The 23,996-nt window shown below is 35.8% G+C and overlaps 1 protein-coding gene across 2 annotated transcripts in view; it reads left to right on the top strand.

Annotated features, from left to right (window-relative positions):
• LOC145966754 (uncharacterized) overlaps positions 1-7,940 on the top strand; it is a 58,661-nt gene extending 50,721 nt beyond the window's left edge. For both annotated transcript variants that reach the window (XM_083091085.1, XM_083091086.1), the window contains one exon: positions 6,669-7,940. In XM_083091085.1, coding sequence (XP_082947211.1) covers positions 6,669-7,223 — 555 coding nt within the window. In that variant the 3' untranslated portion in view covers positions 7,224-7,940. The remainder of the gene's footprint in view (positions 1-6,668) is intronic.
• The last annotated feature ends 16,056 nt before the right edge of the window (positions 7,941-23,996 follow it).

Genomic DNA, 23,996 nt, shown 5'->3' on the forward strand with positions numbered 1-23,996 from the left:
AGACGCGCAAACCGTACACCGGACCCATTGTTCCTGGGCCTCCTTCTCTCGTGCTCCTGCCTCCTGCAGCCACCGTGCCCTCTTTCGTCCTCCTCCCCCGCCCACGTTCGTCGCGCTTCTCGCGACTGAGTCACTCGAGTCGATTCGAATCGACATGCCCTTCACCGTCTCTCGATCTGATCGGGTATCAATATCTAACTCTCGATATGTAATACCACATGCATCAGATAAATATAATTAATTGTATGAATGCACGAGATATATAATTACTCTCTCCTATCACTATTTTATAGAAAATACGCGGTGATTTTTTAAATTACATCGAATTTTTTTTCTATGAAAATAGAAGCGCTTTTGCATCACGATAAAAATTTTAATAGCATAATCTAGTTGTCATTCACACGTTCCCTTCTGAAAAAAATTCTCTGAAATTTTATTTTGAATTTCCTCCTCCCTACAATTCTTTTATTTATATATATGTTTATATAATTATTAGAATCCCAATAGAAAAATAGAGAATGTAAGGTAATCAAAGATCCTGCTGGAAATCAAGTGCGATTGAGTCTCTTTTACGAAACGGATCTCGCTTCTCATAGTTCTCTTATTTTTCGTCCGCAGTCACGGCGATTTTGTCTCGCCCTTCGCACCATGATTTTACGACTTTACGAGTCAGGGCTCTCGTCGTCGACGTGCCAGCTCGAGCAACTATCGAGCAATAGACTGACCCTTCTCTCCTCGGCTGGGTGTCGCTTGTCCCAATGACCCCTGGGATAACTAGACCCGCGAGAGTCAGTCCCTCGGCTTCGGTCCGCGGGGACAGAATCATTACGGAACCCGGTCGGGATTGAATTGTACAGGCCCGACGACATTGGTCGCCCGAGATGATGAAGTGCTTTATGCTCGCGCTGAATATTCCACGAGTGACGATTGCCCTAAGCTGATTAACTAATCATTTTCCATTCTCTTAAATGGAATCAATACGTTACTGAAAGTGAATTGCCATTGACAGTTTCAAATATATTTATAAAGTTTATAAGTATATCAGTTTATAAATATATCACTAAAGTAAATAAAATCGCAAGATACATACTTATAAATCGACAAGTCTCTTAAAAATTTCCAATTTTTCGATCGATGTGGATTAATTATTATACGTTACTAAGGAACCTGCTTCTTGTCTCTATTCTTATTCCAAATGATACATAATAATTTTAATTTCCATACAACTATTTGTCCATTAATTTTTATACAAATTATATAACAAATTCTATTCATGTCATGAAATTTTGAAAGAATAAATTAGTAATAGCTGTTATAATCAGTATAATAATTTAAAATGCGTCTTTTATAATATCATATATGTGAGATAAATTTATAACAACATATTTTTAAAGAAATATCTGATGAAAAATCATTGCTGAATATCATAAATATTGCAATACAATCTGACCAATTTAATTAATTGAACGATAAATACGATATCATAAGTACAATTTGTTTAATTGTTAACAAGAATGTTTATTTGTGTGATCCGTTTAAAGAATGTGAAGGCGATCTGTCAATTGGACATGAGTTGCTATTATTTTCCAATATAATTTTGATTATTCGATTGAGGAATAAAAGTGACGTGTTGCGTAAAGTTATAATGCAGATTGTATCACGCATTCGCATGTAATCAATTTGCAATGCGAAACTCGTTTTTAACATTAGAATTTGTTGTATAATTTGTATAAAATTAATGGACAAATATTTGTATGGAAATTAAAATTATTATGTGTTATTTGAAATAAGAATAGAGATGGCAAGAAGCAGGCTTCTTAGTAATGTGTAATAATTAATCCACATCGATCGAAAAATTAGAAATTTTTAAGAGACTTGTCGATCTATGAATATGTATCTTGCGATTTATTCTCAATGTCCTGGATTTTCTAAATTTATTTATTTAAATGGGAAAAGAAATCCGTTTACAAATTCGTGTTAAAATAATTATGATAATAGTAGACTCAAAATAATAATAATAAAGATTCAAAAGAACACACTAACAAAAATAATGAATGTTTAAATGAACCAAGAGAAATCTATGCAATCAGAAAATTTTTGTTTGCCATTAAGCACATCTGCTTTAGGGATTTGAATTATCGTAGGAAGTACAATGTCGTTACTTATAAAAAATTAAATTGTTTCTAAAAGCCCTGGCTGGAATATGCAGCTGGAATATCCTACGTGAATCAATAAATTAAAGTAATATTAATCAATTTAAAGAGAAACAATAATTCAAAAAAAGTTTTCCTAATTTCCAACACTACTAGCTTAAACACACTAGCTTAAATTTATTTAACATGAAATCATATGTATGATCAGAATAATGCATTTGGATTCTCTTAAGAAACTAACTTTACGAAGAAAACGATATTAGATTCTCTCAATTAATGCACAATTAAATATTCAACTTGATATGGAGCCCACACAATGGCATGTTCCAGCTGACCTAATTAACGAGCAAGATAATTTTAAATTAAATAATGGAATCATCTCGCGCGAAAGATGGCCAATAATCATAATAATTATCATCCAATTTTCCCATAGTCGCTCGATTCTTGAGACAATAAAAAACTTGGATTTCATCGACTCGCGAAACATCGCATCTTATTGGTTTTTCTCTTCGCATCCTTCTCGCACTCTTTTTCCTTCCTTCTTACGTTATCTCTAATTCCTAGTAAGGCACGCTCGAGCGAGCAGCTTGGCTTCCCCGAACTCGGTAAACGTAAATAAAAACTAAAACAAAACATACCGATACTTTTTTCGCAATTTTGATGCGAAATAGCGTGTTTATTTACATATCCATCTGTCATCGACTTTCTTATCGCGTAGTGATTTATGTCTCAATTCAGTTACTCACACAAATTTATTTCATACATTTTACTTTCATTTATATGCGATTATCAGTTTGACGAGTAAACGATTTGAAGGGAAATAATTTTTATTTAGATAATAATTTAATTAATATGTAATAATTTTATAGCTACTAATTGTTATTAAATAATTGTCTAAAGTTTCTATATTATAATAAATGTATTTTAATATGTGCAGAGTAATTTCTTCCAGATATTATTAATCGTTAATTACTAAGTAATATTCTACATAATCAAAATTCTAAATTCTTCATAATCAATTTTATTCTACACAATCAAATATATGAATATAATTTTATTATATTAATTATATTAATAATAATATAGAGATGTTAAAAAGTGCTGTTTGATATCTTAATATAATGCAATTATTACACATAATCTTTTGATCCCCAATATATAATTTTAATTAAAAATTGATCTAATAAAATAATTATTTCCCTTCACATTGTTCTTTTGTTCAAACTGTACGTGGTGTAATTCCGAGCGTTTTCTTAAAAGCTAGTTCATTGAAGGTCTATTTTAAGGGCAACATTGGAATTACATGTCACGATTACTTGCATTTTTAGATTTTAAAACAATGAATCTTAATGTGAGAGGTGTTTGATATTATACAAGATCATCTTAAATATTTTTCTTTTTAATATTTTTATCTGTGAATAAACTAAATTGTGTTGAATAAATTTTTTACAACTATTACTTCTTGTAAAATTTTAAAAATTCATATTCGTATAAGAATACATTTCCCTCTCTCCCCCTTTCCTCAATGAAAGACATGATCTAAATGTGGGTGGGAACAGACATATCCGGATATATCTTTTTACTATGTACGCTCCTAAATTATTTCATGCACGAAATACTGAGTTATTGAACGGCGGTTGCGAAAGGCGTCTTCGGATATCACGATGCCGGTTCGCGGAACTGAATGATCGATAGGGGGTATCATTCGTGGGCGGCCCATGCTCAAATTATCCGGCTAGGATACTAGTGTATCAGGTTATCTCTTACAACCACTTGGCTTCCGAGAAGCGCGAAGAACTGGCAGTCTATCGATGGCTGCCTTCATCTTAAGATTTAAAATGAAACAGACAACGAGGCCAACACACATAATAAAAACTTTCAAATCTAAAAGGATATCTAAAGATACATATGAAAATTTTTGCTGCGTAATTTTAAATGTATTATATTTTTATTATAAGTGTTAATTATAAGTTTCCTTTTCATCAATGTATACGCTATTTGTTTTTATTTTATATAATATTTTTATATTTTGAATCGTATATACACACATATAGTTTTTTATAGTTTTCATTAAAAATTTCATTAAAAATTTTAAAAAAATTTTTTTAATTCTATCTTCTTTTATAATATACAAGTATATATAATAATATCAGCACACAATATGCATATATCGATTTTGAAAAAATTTAATTACAAAGCGCACATCATTACTTTAATCTCTTGAATCTTAAGTAAAATTTCATACGAATAATAACTCTGCTGTTCAACTGAGTACTGTATTATTAGTTGATTTTTAATGTGACTATCGAAACTGTAATTATTGTGATCTGCCTTTCGAAATATTTATTTATTTATTTATTTATAGGAAAAAAATATTTTTCTTAATTCCCCCCAGAGTGAGAACTAACAGCAAAAAGCACTTTTCAGGCAATAAGATATAAAATTTAAAATATAAGAAATAAACACATATATAGAATTAATATAAAATATGACATTTTTTTTCTCTCTCTCTCTCTCTCTCATATACGCTTTTGAGATGTGAAAGGACTCCGCGGAATCCTTATGGAAAATGGCTTTCGGTCAAATGTTTCGAAACTTTGCAAAAAGATAGTTCTCAACATGTAGATTAAAAGTGTCCATGGGCATGAAGCTCTAAAAATTCGAGATTTTCAGCTACAGCCATCCAAAGTGGTAGAGTTTTGAATTTCTGCAGCATATTCCGAAGTTTGGCAACGGTAGCTTATCTTAGGGTGAGGTTTTACAAAAAAGTAGTAAATACAAAAGTTTTGTAGAAACAAAAAAAGCAAAAAAACACAAAAAAAGTAACTCTGCCATTGACAGTTCCAAGCCTGTATTTAAAAAAAGGAGGATAAAATAACAAATAACAAATACATGTATATATTTTCAATCTGTCACACACACACACACACACAATTAAGGCAGTCTACTTAGCACAAAAATCATAGATCAGATAGTCTTGATAATTCTCATGCTTCCTACATGCCTATGTTTCTTAAACTTTGAGGACTTATAACTTTCACTTTCCTCAATGTAAAAAGCTTTTCATAGGGTGTTTTGGAAAGCTCTCGACCGCAACTATACAAATATGCAATCAAAAAAGTGCGAAGCTCTGACCCAAAAATCAACCTTATTGGTTCAAACTCCTAAAAATCTACCACTTTGGATGGCTGTAGCTGAAAATCTCGAAGTTTTAGAGCTTCATGCCCATGGACACTTTTAATCTACATATTGAGAACTATCTTTTTGCAAAGTTTCGAAACATTTGACCGAAAGCCATTTTCCATAAGGATTCCGCGGAGTCCTTTCTGTAATGTCTATAAATCCGGACCTCGGTTTTCTAGCGTTAAAACGATTCGATTCTCGTTGACTTTAAATAGCGGAAAACGACTGTAGGACTTCTTCAGGCCGTGTCAAGAATCCACCAAGCATTCTGTTTCGCTTGTTCGGTCGCGCTTTGCGCAATCGATCTTACCTCGGCAGGCTTGAAATCGAAAGTAATTAAGAAGTCTCTATCTCGCCACGGATTTGCGATATCGTAATGAAGTCTTAATAATTGAGATAGACCAGCCGATAATCCGCGTATCCTTAAACGCCGCTCCCGCGCGTAATCACGAAAGTAGGAAGTGACTCGTCGAAGTGATTCCGCACTCAATGAGACTTCGTCGTTAATTATCGTCGGCGTGAAAAAGGAGATAAATGCAGAATGATCCTCTCGTCATTCGCGACGCGTTTTCATTCGCGATCGGCCAATAATCCGCTCGTTAGCGTTCCTGCCGCGATAGTAACGAAGCAACGAAGGCGCGTCCGCGCACAATCGTCCGTAATTAACCCTAATTAAGCTCGCGCCTAACGCACGAAATCATCCATCACGTTTGTTGCGGAGAGAGAGGGGGGGGAGGGGGGAAGAAGAAGGTTCTCGCGATCATCGTTTCCCCTCCGTCTCCTCTACCCTCCCTCATTCGTACGTCTCTATGAGAGAAAAGCCTGTCTTAATTATCCGCCATTCTCTCTTTGTCTATCTCGACTCGGCTCATAAAGGAATCTCATTGATTTACTCCCTTTTAAGTGCTATTAATGCCGATAACGTCGATCGATTAATCAGCCGGCCGGCGAGAGCCGCCTCTCTCGCCTTAAGGATGGACGATTTTATCTCGCTGTCTCGCTGTTCCCGCGGCTCCAGAGGATTTATTTGCTCGACCCCCGCCGATCTCGCGTAGGATTGCGACCTCTTGGCCACAATAGCGTGGACCTCCCCATCTAATTCTGACGTCGAACGAGCGCTGATTCCCAGAAGATTCGTATTCCAGATTTCAAATAAACAATATTACAATATATGTCCAAAAGAAAAAATATTTCCAGAGGGAGAAAGAGCTAATCATTTGTGTAATAAAAATTGAGAATCGAGGGGGTTCGTCCTAGATTTTATATGGACACAAATTTTTCATCCACTTTTCAATATTTAACCCGCTATCTCCTTCTTCCTGACTATTCCAGAGACCCCATGGACCTTATGGAGCAGCAGCTGGTGAGATGCGGCGTCGCCCCGATGAGGCTCTACGAGCACCTCGCCATGTCGTCGTCACCGGCCGCGGTGGTCGCGGCACTCGGTGTCCAGCAGCCGCAGCAGCAGCAGCAGCAGACGCAGTCGCAGCACCACCAGCCATCCGCGCAGCAGCAGCAACAGCAGCAACAATTAAACGAGAACGCGTTGTCGCCCTGGCTGTCGCCATCGACGGCGCTTTTGTACGGTGCCAGGGGTGCCGCCGGCTCACCCTCGCCCTATTCCACCGCCGCCGCCGTCGCCGCCGGCTTCCCGTACCCGGCGGCATTGCCGTGGCCCTGGCAACCACCCCCAGTCGCGATGATCTCGCGACGATCCTCTCCCACAGTCAGGTACGCGCCCTATCCGCCGGCGGCCAGTACACCCCCGCCGCTGCGGACACGCCCGTCCACCCCCAATTAGCGATCCCCGCCGACTCGTCGACCACGGCGTCGTTCCTCCTCCATTTGTCTGTGATCGTGGAACCGGAATCGGAACTATCCCGATAGCCGAGAGCACGTTTGATTGTTGCGAAAGATTCGGATAACGCGATGTGGAAGTAAAGTGACACTTTGTCGAATGACACTTCTTCGCAGCTGTTATATGCTTATATACGAGTGGTGGAAGTTTGATTAAAATGATGATATATGGAGTATTTTAAACGCGGCTAAAGTACATATAACACATTTATATATAACACAATTAAATTATATTCCATGTTTAAAATATTGATATTGTCATTTTAATATAATATCGCAAATAGTAAGCATATAACAATTACAAATATTGAATTTTGTGCAACGGATATTAAATAAAGCATTGTGAATTTATTTTAATCATGTTAGTAAAGTATTTTTCTTTTCTCTCATCCTTACTAGATAAATTTAACTTACAATTGTTTAATGATTATAAAGAGGAATATATAAAGGAATCTTTCAAACATTATTTTTATTTTTTCCAGGATGTGATTTTTAATATCTCAATGATTTATATATTATATTCCATATAATATACATATGCATAAATCATCCTTTGAATTATCTCGAACCGGTGCTGGATCTAGTGGCGGTAAGTTAATAAAGCAAATGTTTCAGAGTTCCTTTGATTTACGTTAATTATTTTGTTATATAATAATTATGTTTAAAGATTATTTAATAAAAATTATTTTTTTATATTTATATTTTTGTATACAATATATAAAATAATACTTGCATATCGCTATTTCTAAAAACACAATGTTTAACATATATAAATGTCTTTTATATGTTACATATTATGTTAATAATTATTACATGTTAATATAATAATTATTTATATGTTAATAATTATTATATGTCAACAATATGTTAATATATATGTATTAGTAATTATTAATATAATATTAATAATTATTAATATAACATGTTAATATATATATATATTAATAATTACATATTAATAATTATTATATAAATTTTTCATTTATTATTTAATACATATAACCAACTTGCTGTTAATTATATGGACTTTTTAATGTAGCAAAAAATTATAATATATTGTAAAATAATATGCTTCTTCGATGGATATTATTTTATATTATAATTCGTTATCGTGTATCGTATTTCTTTAAACTTTATCTATTCATTCTCTTTATTTTACATTATACATACATTCTTTACTCGTTTCAGATATCCTTTTCATATTTGGACATGTTATCTGTCCTGTTTATTATATAATCTATTATTTATGTATTTCGCTTGATGTATAACTATTATTTATTCCGGGCATAATCCTAAGTACAATAAATCTCTTATGTATATTTTTATAAATCAAATTTTTGTAAAGTGCCGAAAATTTATTATTAGCTTCAAATCCTCAAAAATAAGACACGCCACTCAGATTCAAGCTTCTTCTCGATTCGTTAGTTATCTTTTAATTCGTGATAAGTGTCATTTAATTCTGTATCGCGAAACATGGAAGGAAATAGCAGAGAATGACACGTCGCAAGTTTGCCAAGCGTGTCCTATGTTCATAATGTTCCCCCCGACATTCAGGCGCAACCAAAGAACTATCTCTAGCGCCCATCGTTAATGGAGAGGACCGTGCATAACGCATTAGATATTTACGATATATGAATGTAATTTTTTCTGTGTACACACGTGTTTCATTAATATTATGCGCGAACGTATATCGTCGACGAGAGATTTCGAAAACTTGTACGCATTCAAAATTTGCGCATGTAAGATTCGCGAGAGACCTGCAGAATCCTGCAAATTGTATGTAAATATCGAGAGAGTAGAATAATCCAAAGATCTAAGAATACAGAATCCAAAAATTTGAGTAGCCGACGATGCGAAGGAGGGATTTATCCTACGCGCTGTCAATGTTATGAGAATTTTGTAATCCCGCCGTAAAAATTGAAATAGTTTAGCGGCAGGACGTGTGTTGCATACAGTATGATCGCGTAGTATCATTCGTAGAGATTGTTTGCGAGTATTGGAGGAAAGAGGAATCGCAAATACGCGAACCTTTCTATTCCGTTTTCGATCTTGATAAATTTGTAAATAATCATTTTATGCGCATTAGAATGAATAAGAATTTGTGTCGTGACGTGACAATTGCGAATGTACGTGTATATGTTGTAAATGTAAATGCGAGCGAGTATGAGAGCGTGATGGAAAGACTTGAAGGAGGAAGATTCGACATATTTGTATCATATACCGTGATAGTATTAATACGTCTTTATTAGGACGGTGTATATAAGAAACCTTTTATGGTATGAGTAGTAATTCAATGCCGTATTTCTCGATGTAGCACGATGAAAAAAAAATGAATTTTCATTAAACGGCCCCCAGATCACTCACTCGCGTTTCTTTCGCGCGCTATCATTTCCGCAATCTACTTCCTTCGTATTATTTATATATTCTTTGTATCTTATAAATAAATTATTTGTCGTTATCGAGGAATTGTTTAATTGAGATTGAATTCTTGATTTAAACCCCAACGAACATATTATATATGTGAAAGATTATTATAAAAAATCGATATAAAGAGTTTTTATTATATTTTATTATAATAATTATTTTGCTTTTTTAAATTTATTATTAATGTCTACATGCACATGTCTATGTGAACTGATATATCTCTGTAATAATAAGCAATGTACACATGCAAAATCTAAAACAATTACAGAGCATAAGTGATTTAAATGAATAAGTGAAATAAATAAATGAAAATAATTATAATGAATAAGATAATTATAATAATAAATAAAGATAATTATAATAAAAAATTAATAGAAAATTTATAATAATACATACAAAACTAATTTAACAAAATTTAATAATAGATGCCAATTTAATATGAGAAAGATTTTTTTACGAATTTATTTGAAGGACCACATACCTTGAAGTTGAAAAATTAATAATAGCAAAACTTTTTCTTTTGAAAATCAGGATTTTTACCGGAAGAAAAGACGCGAATATTCTTCTCATCGTCCTTTCTGCGATCGAAAACGCAAGTTCGTATAATTTTACATCCATTTCGCGAGTCCAACAATCTCGCGCCAGTCCCATCACCCCTTTCTTTACCCGGTATACGTCACCCAAGCTTCATTGCACCTTCAACTGCCGTGTAATTCTGTTATACCTCTATTTGAAATTAAATAAATTCATTTCACGGCCTGTCAGCGAGCAATTATTCTCAGATGCGGCCGCTTTAAGGCTTTGGTTCGTTCCATGACTAACACCTCTCTCTCTCTTTCTTTCTTTCTCCTTCGTTTTCTCCCTGCAAGAATACGTTGGTATTGCCGCACTCTGCTCTGCTGCCGGTCCTTTTCGTCATGGCGATGGCTGCCTCGCGTCGTTAGACGCAATGCACCGGATCACTTGCGTCGCAACTGTTGCACGCCATCGAGCGCAACAACTGCGACAACACGCGACGCCCTTTAGCCCTTTGGTTAAAACGAGATATAAATGGCTAATGCATCAATACATACGAAGGTACGGAATGTGCCATGTATGCGATGACACTTAGTGACAAAAACTCAATTCAATTTGTAAAGACAGGTAAAATATAATTTAAATAAGCACAGTATATATTATTTTTTATTTCGTATTAATTATATATATATATAGTTATATTATATATGTATATTTTTATTATATATGCGAATTATATACGTAAAATATTAAGAGGGTTACTAGAAAATGTGAGGAAATAGTAGCATAAAATGGCAACATTTGAAAAAGGGGCAGAATTATATATAATAACACGTTTAATAAAATTTTATTTCCAATTCTATTTCCCAACGGATTTCATATCTTTTAAATATCGAAAGATATATAATAATCTCGATATATTTTTCTTAATATTCATTAAATGAGCACATCGCTCTTAAAAAGATTTAAAAATGATATCTTTTTTTATTCATTAACATCTGAGTTATCTCGCTTATTACCGATCATATTAAAGACATTCAGCGATTATTCGAAAGTTATTTAAGAACTCGTTGAATCCGCGACAAAGATCGCGGCGGCGGCAGCAACGATCAGGAATCCACGGTCAGAAGAAACGCGAAAGAAGCAGAAGACGGAGCAAAGAAGAAGAAGAAGAAGAAGAAGAAGACGACGAAGGTTTCACCGGGGCGCGAAAGCGATCGTGTGTTACGTCGTGATGGGTGGAGCGAGGTGAGAGAAACAGAGAGGCGGCTCCCGAGCTTGTAATTATGTTGATACGAATGATCTGCGGCTCGCCGCAGACCGACGAAGAGCAACAGGAGGAAGAGAAGAAGAAGAGTACGAGCGGAAGGTGGAGGAGGAGAGAGCGAGGCCTCTAGCGATGCTCACCGGCTGCTCTATACGTGCTTCTCACATTTCTTTTCTCTCCTTCTCTCTCTCCTTTTGCCTTTCTTCCTCATCGATACTTTTCTCCCCTCGTTTTGTCCTCTCCTCTTCCGTCCTCTCCATACGTATACGTTCTTTTTCGTGCATCCATCCGCGCGCATTGCTCATCTCCACGCGATGAATAAGAAGAAGAGATAAAGAGAGAGAGAGAGAGAGAGAGAGAGAGGAGAGCGGATCGAGCTTTAGGACCGTGGCGAAACCAGTTTAAGTGGTTAAGTGTAGATGTAATTGATTTCCATTTTACGAGGCTCTCGGGGAAGACGTTCCTCCACCCGCCACGCTGCATCCACCCCCACCCTCGAGCGGTTGCAGTCTGTCCTGCATCCGCGCCTCTTCCTCCTTCTCTGTCTCCCTTTCGTGTTCCCATCTCTCTGTATCTCCTACCTCTCGGTTCTATCTCGCGCCATGTATTCTTTTCTCTTTTTTTCGCACCAGCCGCACACGCGTGCGACGCATACGTGCGCGCGCGCGCATCGAACGCATAAATACGCATTATAATGTATCGGCGGGTGCCCTCGACGAGAGAGCGGCCTTGCCGGGCCTAATCGTTTTCTCACGCCTCGTTCCGCGATGATTTTCGGCGGGAACGATGCTGGTGAGGTATTAACTCTTGCCTGCCTCGCCGTCTCGGATGTACTTTGCGCGGGAGAGATGCGTTTTCATCCTCCCGCACAATACAAGTACGGAAGGGTTAATCGTCGAGATTGCCGGTGATTAACCGCGATAAAATCGCGATCAGGTCGATGCAGCCGACAAAAGTTAACAGCCGCTAATAGAAATATTCCTTCTTATTTACGTTTGTACAAATTTTATAAATAATGAAAAATATATAGATATACTTTTTTTCATTTATAAAATTTTTACTAATATAAATAATATGTATATACACAACGATTTAAAAATATTAAACATTATAAATTTGACATTTATGACGCGTGAAGTTTTATTTAAATTTTCCTAAATGAAAAATATAAAATATAAAATAAAATTATTAAATATTAAATGTAAAATAAAATAATTTTTTCTGCAGATATGAGGGAAAAGGATGGGACGTTTAATTTGATGAAAGTTAGAATTACGAAATAACCCTAACGCATAAAATAAAAGCGCACGCGTTGACGCGAAAAAGATTACAAGCCACGAGGTTGATCGATGAACATTGAAAGCGTTCAGGGTCGTAACGAAGGTACGACGGAGCGACGTGCAATTACGAGCGCAGTGATAAAAGTTGGTAACGAATTAGCGGTTTGTAAAAATGACTCTCGCCGCTTCTGACAGCTTCGAGACGGAGAAAGTGCGAAGGGGGCGAGTTCTTACGAGTTCTTGCTCGTTTCACTACGAGTCGCTATACAAGTTGTTCTTCGGGGGCGAACGAATTTACGATCGATACCTTAATTGCAATCGAACGAGTTACTTCGAGGGGCGGCAAAGGTTAATGCACTATTAAAAAACAAAAGGCGACGGTGTTCATTGTTTCCTTTCCCTCGAAATACTTTCGAGTTCCTTCTTACATCGCAATCGTTCGATCTTTTGCGTTAAAAGTCTCGGAATTCGTCACTTCCGGTAATTAATTTAACGAAATTGTGATTTCGATAAATGCGTTTTTCATAAATATATTGCCAAGCTATCCAAAATCCTGAGAATTCCGTCTTACTTATTCGTTTGAACTTTGACAACATTTCAACTCGTTATTTATCTCGTAAACGAGTCCTTTATTTCCCGCGAAATCACTCGGTAGCTGTGCTGCGTGGACAGGAAAAGGAGAAAATTCGGAGGAGAGAGTCGTAAGAAAACGATGAAACGTAGAATGGGAGAGAGGAGAAGGCGGGAGGAATGGCACTATGGGAGGAATGACAGAAGGGAGAAAGAAAGAGAGAGAGGAGCATTCGGTGGAGAATATGTAAATTAGAAACTCCGTGTGAATGCGGAGATTTATGGCGGTCCGTACACATTTCTGGACGCAATAAATATCAGTAAGTAGTGACGCACGCGGGACCGCGTCCGGATCGGGTCCTCGACGTTCCTCTGTGTGGACTCGTATACGTATACTAATACCAGCGTTACTAATACCAGCGTGTCGCTAATGCCGCCACCAATCGCGGTTCAACCCGATGTATACACAATATCGCCGGAGAAATGTTGGAAAAAATGATTACGGTCGATCACGAGATCTCGCGGCGGAGACACCCGGGGATGGAATTTCTAAATTACACCTCAACCGCCGTCCTTCTGTACGAATGCATTCTTAAAAGATGAAAATTCTTAATCTTTCTGACATAATTTAAGGCGCAAAAATATTTAAAAGCAAGTGACACGCGATAAAATGTGAAGAGAGTTCTACAAAACTTCGTCTGATCCAACTTGACATTTGCAAACAGATTAAGTAATCTTTGCAGTAATCCAACAATTAAAAAGACAACGCTAAATGACACTTTTGATGTATCGGAAGCAGCTTTTTGACAATTGCTACATCGATTTAATCACCCTACTTCGACCGCTGGTGAAATAAAGATAAGGATTGGATGACAAAAACACGCAGGAGCCGAGATGAGACACGAAAACGGAACACGGTAGAACACAAGGATGAGGACCGCCGGAGTCTCCGTGGGTGGCTGCTGTGCGAGATCTCTCATTTCTTTTTTCTCTTCCTTCCTTTCGCGCTCACGCACACACACATACACACACGCACAACGACGGCGACGTTTCTCTTAACGCATCCTGCTACTATGGTAGGTGACGCTCCTGCACCTCGATATTTCTGGTACTTTTTTTTTATTCGAATGCGAATCGAATGCAGCTGCGACAGGAACCAGGCAAACACGAATGAATATCGTTGTGATACAAAAAATGTGAAACTTGTGAATATATATTATTAAATATATTATATGTATATTTTATCTATTACATTATATATACCATATTCTATCTACAATAAAAATTTGATTTGCAATAAAGTAATGCAAATGATAAAATAACACTTCGTGTTACTTCGGCCTCGACTGGTTAAATAGCCTCTTAAAAATGTTCCATTTATTATCTCTCCACTTTCCTCTTTTACGGTATAAATTTGAAAAGCGTATTGCTTGAAAAGAGTTTTTTTTTTGCAACTTTCTGCAATACGCAATATTGTAGAATTTTTATTGGGGAGGCGCGAATTCAACGTCGCAATCATAAATATAAGCTAGCGACGTTTCAAGAAGACTTTATTACTTCTGTATTATTATACGTTTTACGAGCCACGATACCGGATTTATTCTCATCGTCATCGTCAGGTGGTTATGACGCATTCTTTCACGCTATAAAAGTGACCGTGAAATACGATCAATTATAAGCAGGTCATGTGCTCTAGCCGTAGAAACTTATCGCGATCGTCGATCGCGATTACGCGAAATCGATATAAATTTAAGTGCCTGATTTATGCGAAAATCACCAAAAATATTATTATATATAATAGAATTGATTTTTATAATAGCAAATAATTTTAAACTTTTCTGGAGTGAAACATATTAATTTTACACACAAAATTGTCGAAAAGAAAGAGATATGAAGAGAATCTATACGATTTGATAGAGTTTGCTAGCGGATTATTAATTATATCCGAACTCGTTTATAAAAGATTGAACCACCCGATGGGCAACTTTGGAGGACCGATGGAAGATGTAGACGAGAGAATAACGAGAGCGACGATTAACCTCGTCGTCAGCTGGATCGTTCTTCGCACCTGTTCATACGAGACGGAGAAGAATTAACTATTCTCGAAGTCAACCGACTATGATAATCACGAGCGAGCTACATATTATTCTGGTTAAACGACTGCTATTATAGTATTCTGGTTAAACGATTGCCTAAATCGATGTTCATTATGAATCAAATTTCTCAGGCTTGCCAAACGATGCAATATATATCATGAAAAAAGATGAAAGAATATTACAGTAATGATTATAATAATTTTCATTAACAGCTGCATAAATAATTGTTATATATCTATAAAATTGTTAATTGATATATCTATAAAATTTTTAATGAAATCTTGAAAAATATTCAAGAATATATATATACGTGCATTATGTATGCAATATTGCACAAAATGTGCAAGCAAGCGAGAAACAAATGTTTTGTTAAATTTTGCAAAATAAATAAATTCTATTTTTTCATTCAATTTATTAATGATCATAACAATTGAATGAATTTATTAAATAATCGTATTTTCCTTATATATACATATATAAATATTTTTCTTTTCACGAAATTTGATGAAAATTTCTATTTTCACATATAAGTGTGAAGAGTGAATATCTGTTCGCACTAGTCACTGAAAAACAGAGTGCTAAGTAGACGCACTAAAATCTTAATGGTCAATTATGGATACTCCATCTAGATTTGCATTAGTTATATGATTAACGATAAGAATGTCTCTTTCTCTCTGTTTTTTCTTTCGCTTTTCGACGACCATCTGTCAGGATCAACGAGCTGCTGTTGCAGACCGTGCCGTAAACGCAGATTTTCTATGATGCAACTATGTGACAATAATGCGCTTAGCGGGGTCAGATTTATGGCCGCTTATGGGATTTAAACTCAACAGATCCGAGCAGTTTCGAGCGCGCTCGCGCATCCCATTTCCGTTCGATACTTCCGCAAATTCGCACATTTTTACTCGGTATAGAGATACATAATTGCGTATTAAAATATAATAAATAAAAAACATGTCAAGTATTTAAAAAACTTAAAATTTATTCGCTTGATTTCAAGATCGAGATCGGAACTTAATTATATTTAAATTGAATATGTACACACATATATAATGTATAATCTTTCATGCGAGTATGCATTCAAATGACGAATTTACTTTAATATTTGCTTAAAAAAAGATTATTCTCATAAAATTCATATATTTGAAAAACTAAAAATCTCAAGATATCAAAAAAATTTTCTTTGTAGCGCACTCTATGATTTTTTTAAAAACCATATCTTTGGCACGAACATCGAAATTGGTATCCCTATGGCTAGCAAAGTTTTTTGCCTTTAAAAAAATATCAAAGCGTAAGATGAAAGATTTTTAAAAAACAGACAGTAAGTCACAAAAAAATAGGAAATACTATTCACGTACATGTAAAAAACGGGAAACTTTTTTAAAGTAAAGAGTTTCTTAAGTCTTTCGCCTATATCTTATATTTTCCTATCTTGCTAAAAAATTGAGAACTGCGAAAATTCGCATGTTCCGAACCGAAAATTCGTGTCACTTTGTAACAATTCACGCAGCGGTCAAGGCTAAAGAGTAGAAAAACGAGAAGAAATGACCGGTTGAAAGGAACGACTAGTTTGAAGATCGGAGCAGGCGCAAAGGGATGTGACGAGGGAAGTTAGGGGTTTATTATTTACAGCAGTCCGCGTGGAGAGTCACAAAGGCATTGCGGGTTCCTCTTGAAAGTCTGACAATGTGTACAGGATTTACGGCAGAAACTTTCAACGGAACGTCAATGTAGGCCTATACACATCTCCGCCTACGCGCCCGGTTTACCCACGCCATGAGAATGCGCGCGCACACAAATATTTTCACCATAAATCCCGCTTTTTATCTGGAGCTGGTTCCTGGATTTTATTTACAATCTCTCTCTGACCTAATCCGTCCCAACAAGCGGCAAATCCTAATCACATCATGGACACCTTCTCTACCTACCTGTATACGAGAACTCTCAGTCATGGTTCATATATTTCGCTTCTTATTAACTTTTGTCTCATCATCGGTCTTCTCTTAGAAATCAGAATTTGCAATAAATATTGAAAATTAATAATTTATTTATATCACTGAAAATTTTGTACGTACAATTATTAATTAAATTTGCAATGATAAGAATGAAATTGTATTTGAAATACAGAACAGATACGAACCTCCATGATATCTTTAAACATTAGCTTTGCATTCAAATAAGACCAAATAAGAAAGAAGAAAACAAAGAGTTCTATTCTTTCATTAAAAACAAGAATAAAATCACTGAATCGAGGACTATTATTTGGCCGATAAATTTTTTTTCCAATATGGAACGTGGCTAATTAGGAATTAGCAAAGGATATCTCTTCTTCGGAAGATAATCGCGCTCCCTTCGCGGACGATCCAGCGAACAGTGACGCTTAACCATCATCCCGATGGAGATCGAATAATTCGGGGCGATCGTTAGTATTTGCGATTAGCTCGCTTCGACGAACCGGAAGAAGCGATTCTCTTTTACGTGGGATTTTGCGCCTAATCTCGGTCGGATCAGCGGGCCGAAGCAAAAGGCTCGTCGATTTCCGGCCAGGATCGCGGAGGTTGCGCAACGTAATTTAGATCGATGTTTTAGATTCGCGTCCTCGATCGGTATCTTTTCGCGGCTCTCTTTCGCGCGGCGTTCTCTTCCGTCATTCGGTGGGAAAGATAGATATCAGCGAGATACCAGGTCCTGGATTGCAGCACATTTTGCGCTCTCTGTCTCTCATTCTTGGTGATCATTCTGTCTCTTATTTAAAAGGATCAGTAAGGACCAAAAGTCATAAAACTGACTTAACACAAGCCGAAATCTATTGTCGGATTTGTCGATCGTTTATCTTTAAAATCCGGCAATAACGACTGTTTACAATGAAATGCTTTTCAATATAACAAGAAAATGTACAGAATAAATTATTTAAAACTCATCTTCAAAAGGCATATGCAATATAAACATCATGAATAAATATGTTCCTTTTCTACATTTTTTCTTAGAATCAGTAATTTATCTCTATATTCAATACTGCTATCATTAATAATTTTGCACACATTTAAGAAATGAAATCCGATGAGTTTGAATGATATTCAAGTGATATGTAATTCAAAACTGAATCACAAAAGAAAACTATTATCGTTATATTTTTTTCTATTTTGTAAAATAAATAATGTGGAAGCCTATATATCTTAGACGATTTATGGCAAGGTTTTTTCTTTCGACCAATTGATTGATAAATGATGTGTTAACTTTCAAACTCTGTGGTTAGGTTTTATGTTCAAAATGTTTATTGTAGTAGCTACTAGTATACCATTTAGTATATTGTAGTACATCGCATCGAAACGAAAGTAAAAGCTCGACATAGAATTTCGAAAAAAAGCAAAATAGCTACACATTGTTGCGCTCCTGAGGGATTCTCGTTGGGAACAATGATAACCAGTGGAGTTGATGTTGATTTTTACTTGCGGTCTCTGGGTAAAAGCTACTTCTCGGTTTGACATAATTCCTCGGATATTCCTCGGATATTTCATCAAATTTTATTACACTCTATGTTTAGCAGAGGTTTGGGTGTTTATGGACTTCATTTTTTTGAAATTTTAAAGCAATGCATTGAAGGAATTTTTAACCTTATTTGAAATTCTAAAGAACTGCATATTTTCTAAAGAATTTTCGGATTTTAGAATTTGCAATATATAAAAATAAAGACAAAATAAAGTTAATTTTTTTTCAAAATATTTATGGAAATAAGACTAGTAAACAAGCTAGTACAAGTCTAGCACTAACGTCCGTAATATAACCGTAAACAGCAGTACATTTCAAATTTTACTCGATTCTTATCTTCAAACAAATTATGTATATGTTGACTGATGTATAAATATTATGTATATATGTGTCATTTATTTAATTAACTATAATATATTAAGTTTTATATTGCAAAATTAGAGAAATGTATAAAATAAAAATAAAAAATTAAAATATTTAGTTTTAAAATATAAGCTGTCAATATATATTTTGATCTACTTATATATAATTATTATATTACTCTTTATATAGAGTATATCATAAGTCACGCTCCTCATCCATCTCTGAAAGATAAATTGACATCAAAATATATTGAAAATAAATAATAACGACATTACATTTGAGTCTTTTTTTTAAAGTATCATAATCAAATAATTTAAAAATTTATTTTGATTATTATTTTTATTTGAATTAAAAGTATGTAATTATTTTGATAATACTAAGTTAACTTAATATTTTAACATTTTATTTTAATATTTTATTTTAATATTTATTTTAATATTTTAATATTAACATTTACTGCTAGATTATTAGACAAAGCAATTGTTTGTGACAGAATCTCCAGATGTATATTTAAAATGCAATATTTTGTAATTCTTTAAAAAAGGCTCAAACGATCGACAGCTTCGTCATTCTTCATTTTCGATTTATTTTGACTTCGTTGATTCATTCTCCAGAGATGGGGGACTTATGATACATCCTGCATAAGAATAATTTATATTATATATAAGAAATATTTTTTTTATATATAAAAAATAGTGAAATAATTATAAAAAATAAACATGAAATAAAAGCTTTAAACACACCAAAACCCCGAAACTCCTTGAAATCCGTATGACATATGGAAGGACTCCGCGGCCACATTTGTCGCGCAGATTTACATGACAGTGCTTAAATTTTGGCGGTGCATTGATGTTCCTGAGCAAGTAGAATCGTGTTAGATTTTGAGGTCATCTTTTCATTCACAAGTAAAGCGCGAAATTTTTCATTCAATAACTAACCGTTAGTCAACGTAAATAGCTGAAAACACAAGGGTCGCACTTGGCTGTTGTCGCATGGCAGAATCTTTATTTGAGAGTTTACATGCCGAAACTAATTTTTCATGGCTAACTTTGCTGATATTTCGTGCCAACAAAGAGTGCCCTCGTTTGATTTTCATTGTTACAGTTAACGGAAAAACTGTTCTCTTTCTTTGCTTTTCTCAATATAAATTGAGAATGATATATAAATCAAAAAGTGAAGAAAAGCATAGTCAAAAATGCTTTAAGGTTTTTGTTCAATTTCTTTTTACCTTAGGTCTCATTAAGGAATTGTTATTAATGTTTTATTTACAAGACAAAATATTTTATTAGTGAAATCTTAAATTAAACTTTTGACGAAATCGAATTAAAATTAATTGGAAAATAATATTTATTAACATATTTTTTCCAATGTAATCTATTAAATAAGTAATTCGATATTTAAATTAAAAGAATCTCTGATGATTCTGAAATACTATGTATTATTTGTACATACAATATAATTTTGCTTATACAATGTGCAGACAGAGTTGTTAATTATTAAGAAATAATGATATAATTTTGTACAGATGTAAGTAGTAACGAGTAACATGAGAGACGATTTGTTTGGATTAAAGCCATTCTGCTAAAAAATTTATCAATAGCAAAATTTTATATAATTTGGTTTCAGGATGTTATCATTAAAGAAATTCACAAGCATGAATCTGTTGAGAGCTGCATACTTTCCGAAAGGTCCTTTCTTGCAGTATTCATTGGATGAACAATATAACATCTAGTCAATGCAAAAGATGCGGTTGGACTTTTTGCGATTTTATCCCTCGAGAGGAGTCCTACCAGTTCTCTATAAAATGCACAGCCTACCAACTCTATAAATTCATGGCTCACCTCGATTCTGAATTCAATTGTCATTGTAAGGGTGAAAGAATGAAGCTGTACGTCAAGCGGAGATTCTTTTCGATGAAACTGTTTAGAAACTTTCGACGCTTTGTAAACTTTCAAATCATTGTATCGATATCTTTTACATCGTTCTGGTATGTATGTGTATAATATTCAGGAAATGTAAAATACAAAGTGAATATAATTGATATATACGAGAATAATCGAATATAAAAAAATCTCTCAACTAACGTTATAAAAAAACGTTATAAAATTTCAAACAAATTATTTATATTATAATTTAGAATATTATAATTTAGAATATTAAATCTTTATTGATTTAGATTGTGCTATCTTCGAGAGAAAATTTTGAGAAAATTTTAAGAAAATACCAAAAAACATCAAAAAAAATTTTTTCTGTTGAAAAATACATCTGTTTTAGTCTTTCAAGAGTCTTTCCATGGAAAATTTCACTTGATTAATGATCAGGCGTGTAAGAGCCTTTTAAAATTTCAAAAGAGCATGTCATTCAAGTAAATCTGCGTGTGTTTCAAAATGGCTACATGTCAAAACTGACTACAATAATCCATACCAAAATTTGAATAATGAATGAGAAAGTCTTTTTTGGAAAATTTCTAGGAAAAGCTACACCAAAAACTAATAATTTTATTATGTCTATAATTATTATCATTTGTGTGCTCTTCATTTTTACCTTCATTATTTTATTCTAGAAGTCTTTTCAATATTTTGCATTGAGTTATAAAACGATATTAACTTTTAACTTCAATAATTTTCAAATTTCGAATAAAAATCACGTATTATAATATTCACATGCACAAATAAACTATGCATTTAGATTTTATTCATATCATATTTGACTAGAATCTTAATTTAACGTCTTCAATATTATCCGTCAATGTCAGCGAAGAACCGAGAAATTCGCCACGAACGTAACTTTAATAGAATAGAATAAAACGAAGCGAAGAAACGAGAAAAAGAGAGAGAGAGAAAGAAAGGAGGAGATAGAGAGAAAAGTTTATTTTGCCTGGAAATAACGCCCGCGCATTGCGAGCTACCGCTGAGAATTCGAGATTACCCTGTCGTCCTTCGAAAGCCGTCCAATTTCGTGCAAGCAAGGATTCGAGAAAAGGCGCGGGGGCGGAGATCTACCGAGGAATCGTCATAGGGGTAAATCGTAGGAAACTCGTTCTTTTGTATTCGCCGGCACCGCGCAAGCTGCGGAGGGTACATCGAGCGTATATTTTCCGGACCCACGTATAATATACTTAGTATATCTCGATTCGGCTTATTTATAAATGCATAAAATTCCATCCGAAAGACACACATCGTGAGGGAACTCTACGCGAGTAATAGAACGGCTCTCTAACTCCCGCCGTGAATTTGGGACGAGCTTATCCGCCATTTCGTCTCGGCGAAGCTAGCCAATTTCGCGAAACGGGACTTTGCGAAAGGATACGAACCCGGCGCGCGAAGATAAGCGCGCGTTCGCGAAGAGGGGAAACTGTGAATTTGCCGGTGTGAAAACTTGGATCGGCCATTTGAGAAATCGATTTGACGAGGCGTCTATGGCATCTCTCTCGTTGGAATATCATTTTCCGAGAATCCACCAATGATTATTCTTTTCGATGATAAATTTTTCCCGCAATCAATAAATTAGCTGCTACAGGATGTAAAATTTCTAATTGCTTGAATTGTAAACTTTAATATAAATGTAAAAATATCTCGTGTATGTTTCGAAAAAATCAACACATCGAATGTAGAAACAAAATGAAATTAAATTAGATTCTTTAAAGTAAAAACTTGTCGTCAATAGTGATGATTATTCGACTATCATCACACATAACTTTACACGAATCCAACAATATCCGTAGAGTTTTGCGACAACTACCTCGAGCTTCGCAATCCTTCGACGCTCGCTTTACGTCTCCTTGCGGGGCATTTTGAGGAAAAGTTTGCGCGCAATTATTTGCAAACTCGCGCGAGCGCAGCCAACAGATAAAGAAGCCCTGCGGGGAAACTGCGTGATACGTCCGCGAATTATTCCGGGAGACGCGATAGTAAAAGACACGGGGGTTGTATCGTTGCAGAGACGCGCGACGTAGAGCCGAAAGACGACAGCATCAGCAGCAGCAGCGGCAGCAGGATGAGGGAAGCGAATGAGGAGAAGCGTGGGGGAAGGAAAGGGGAGGAGGAGCAGGAGCGTTGCTGGCATCGTTGCCTCGCGGTGGCGAGAACGCGCGCAAGAAGTGTAGTAATGTCCGCCGGCGGGCAGGCGGCAGACTATTACCACTGCATGAATATGAATGAGATGAGGAGGAGGACGCGAGGTTGCGGAGGAGAAAGAGGACCGTGAGCGGAGGCGGCGGAAGGACGTCGGCGGAGAAGGACGTTCGCATGAGAGCGCGGCCGAGTCTGACGGAGAACGTTGCTGGTAGCGGAGAGGGCGAACTCCGGGAGGGAGACTGCGACAGAGGGGTGGGACGACGAAGAACGGCGAGACGGAGGAGACCGAGAGAGAGAGAGGGGGGAGCGCGAAGGGAGGGCGACGGACGGAGAGAGCGCGAAAGGAGCGGCATTCAATTAGTCTCCTAGTAATTAGCCGGGAAATCTTCGGCTTTGTCGGCAAGATCCTCTTCTGACCGATACTCGAGACCTGCCTGGCCGGTAAGAACTGCCGCGCGCGCACACAAACACACACACACACACACACACACACACTTATGTGCGCGCGCGAATGTAATAATAATAATATTCGCTCTGCTGTACATACGTGTAACGATACATGTACTCGGACGTGCTGCGTGCGGCTGCGTATGTGTGTGTGTGTGTGTGCGTGCGTGCCTTAGGGCCCATTCGCACACGAGACTCGCGGGAGGCGCGCGCGCTTTTTATGCGGAACTCGAACGGCCCGCCATGGAATTAGTCGTGTACTCGTGTATTACGCT

This window comes from Camponotus vicinus, unplaced genomic scaffold (assembly GCF_025532165.1).
Source record: "Camponotus vicinus isolate PSW18456_S1 unplaced genomic scaffold, iyCamVici1.0 SCAF_2, whole genome shotgun sequence".
Lineage (NCBI taxonomy): Eukaryota > Metazoa > Arthropoda > Insecta > Hymenoptera > Formicidae > Camponotus > Camponotus vicinus.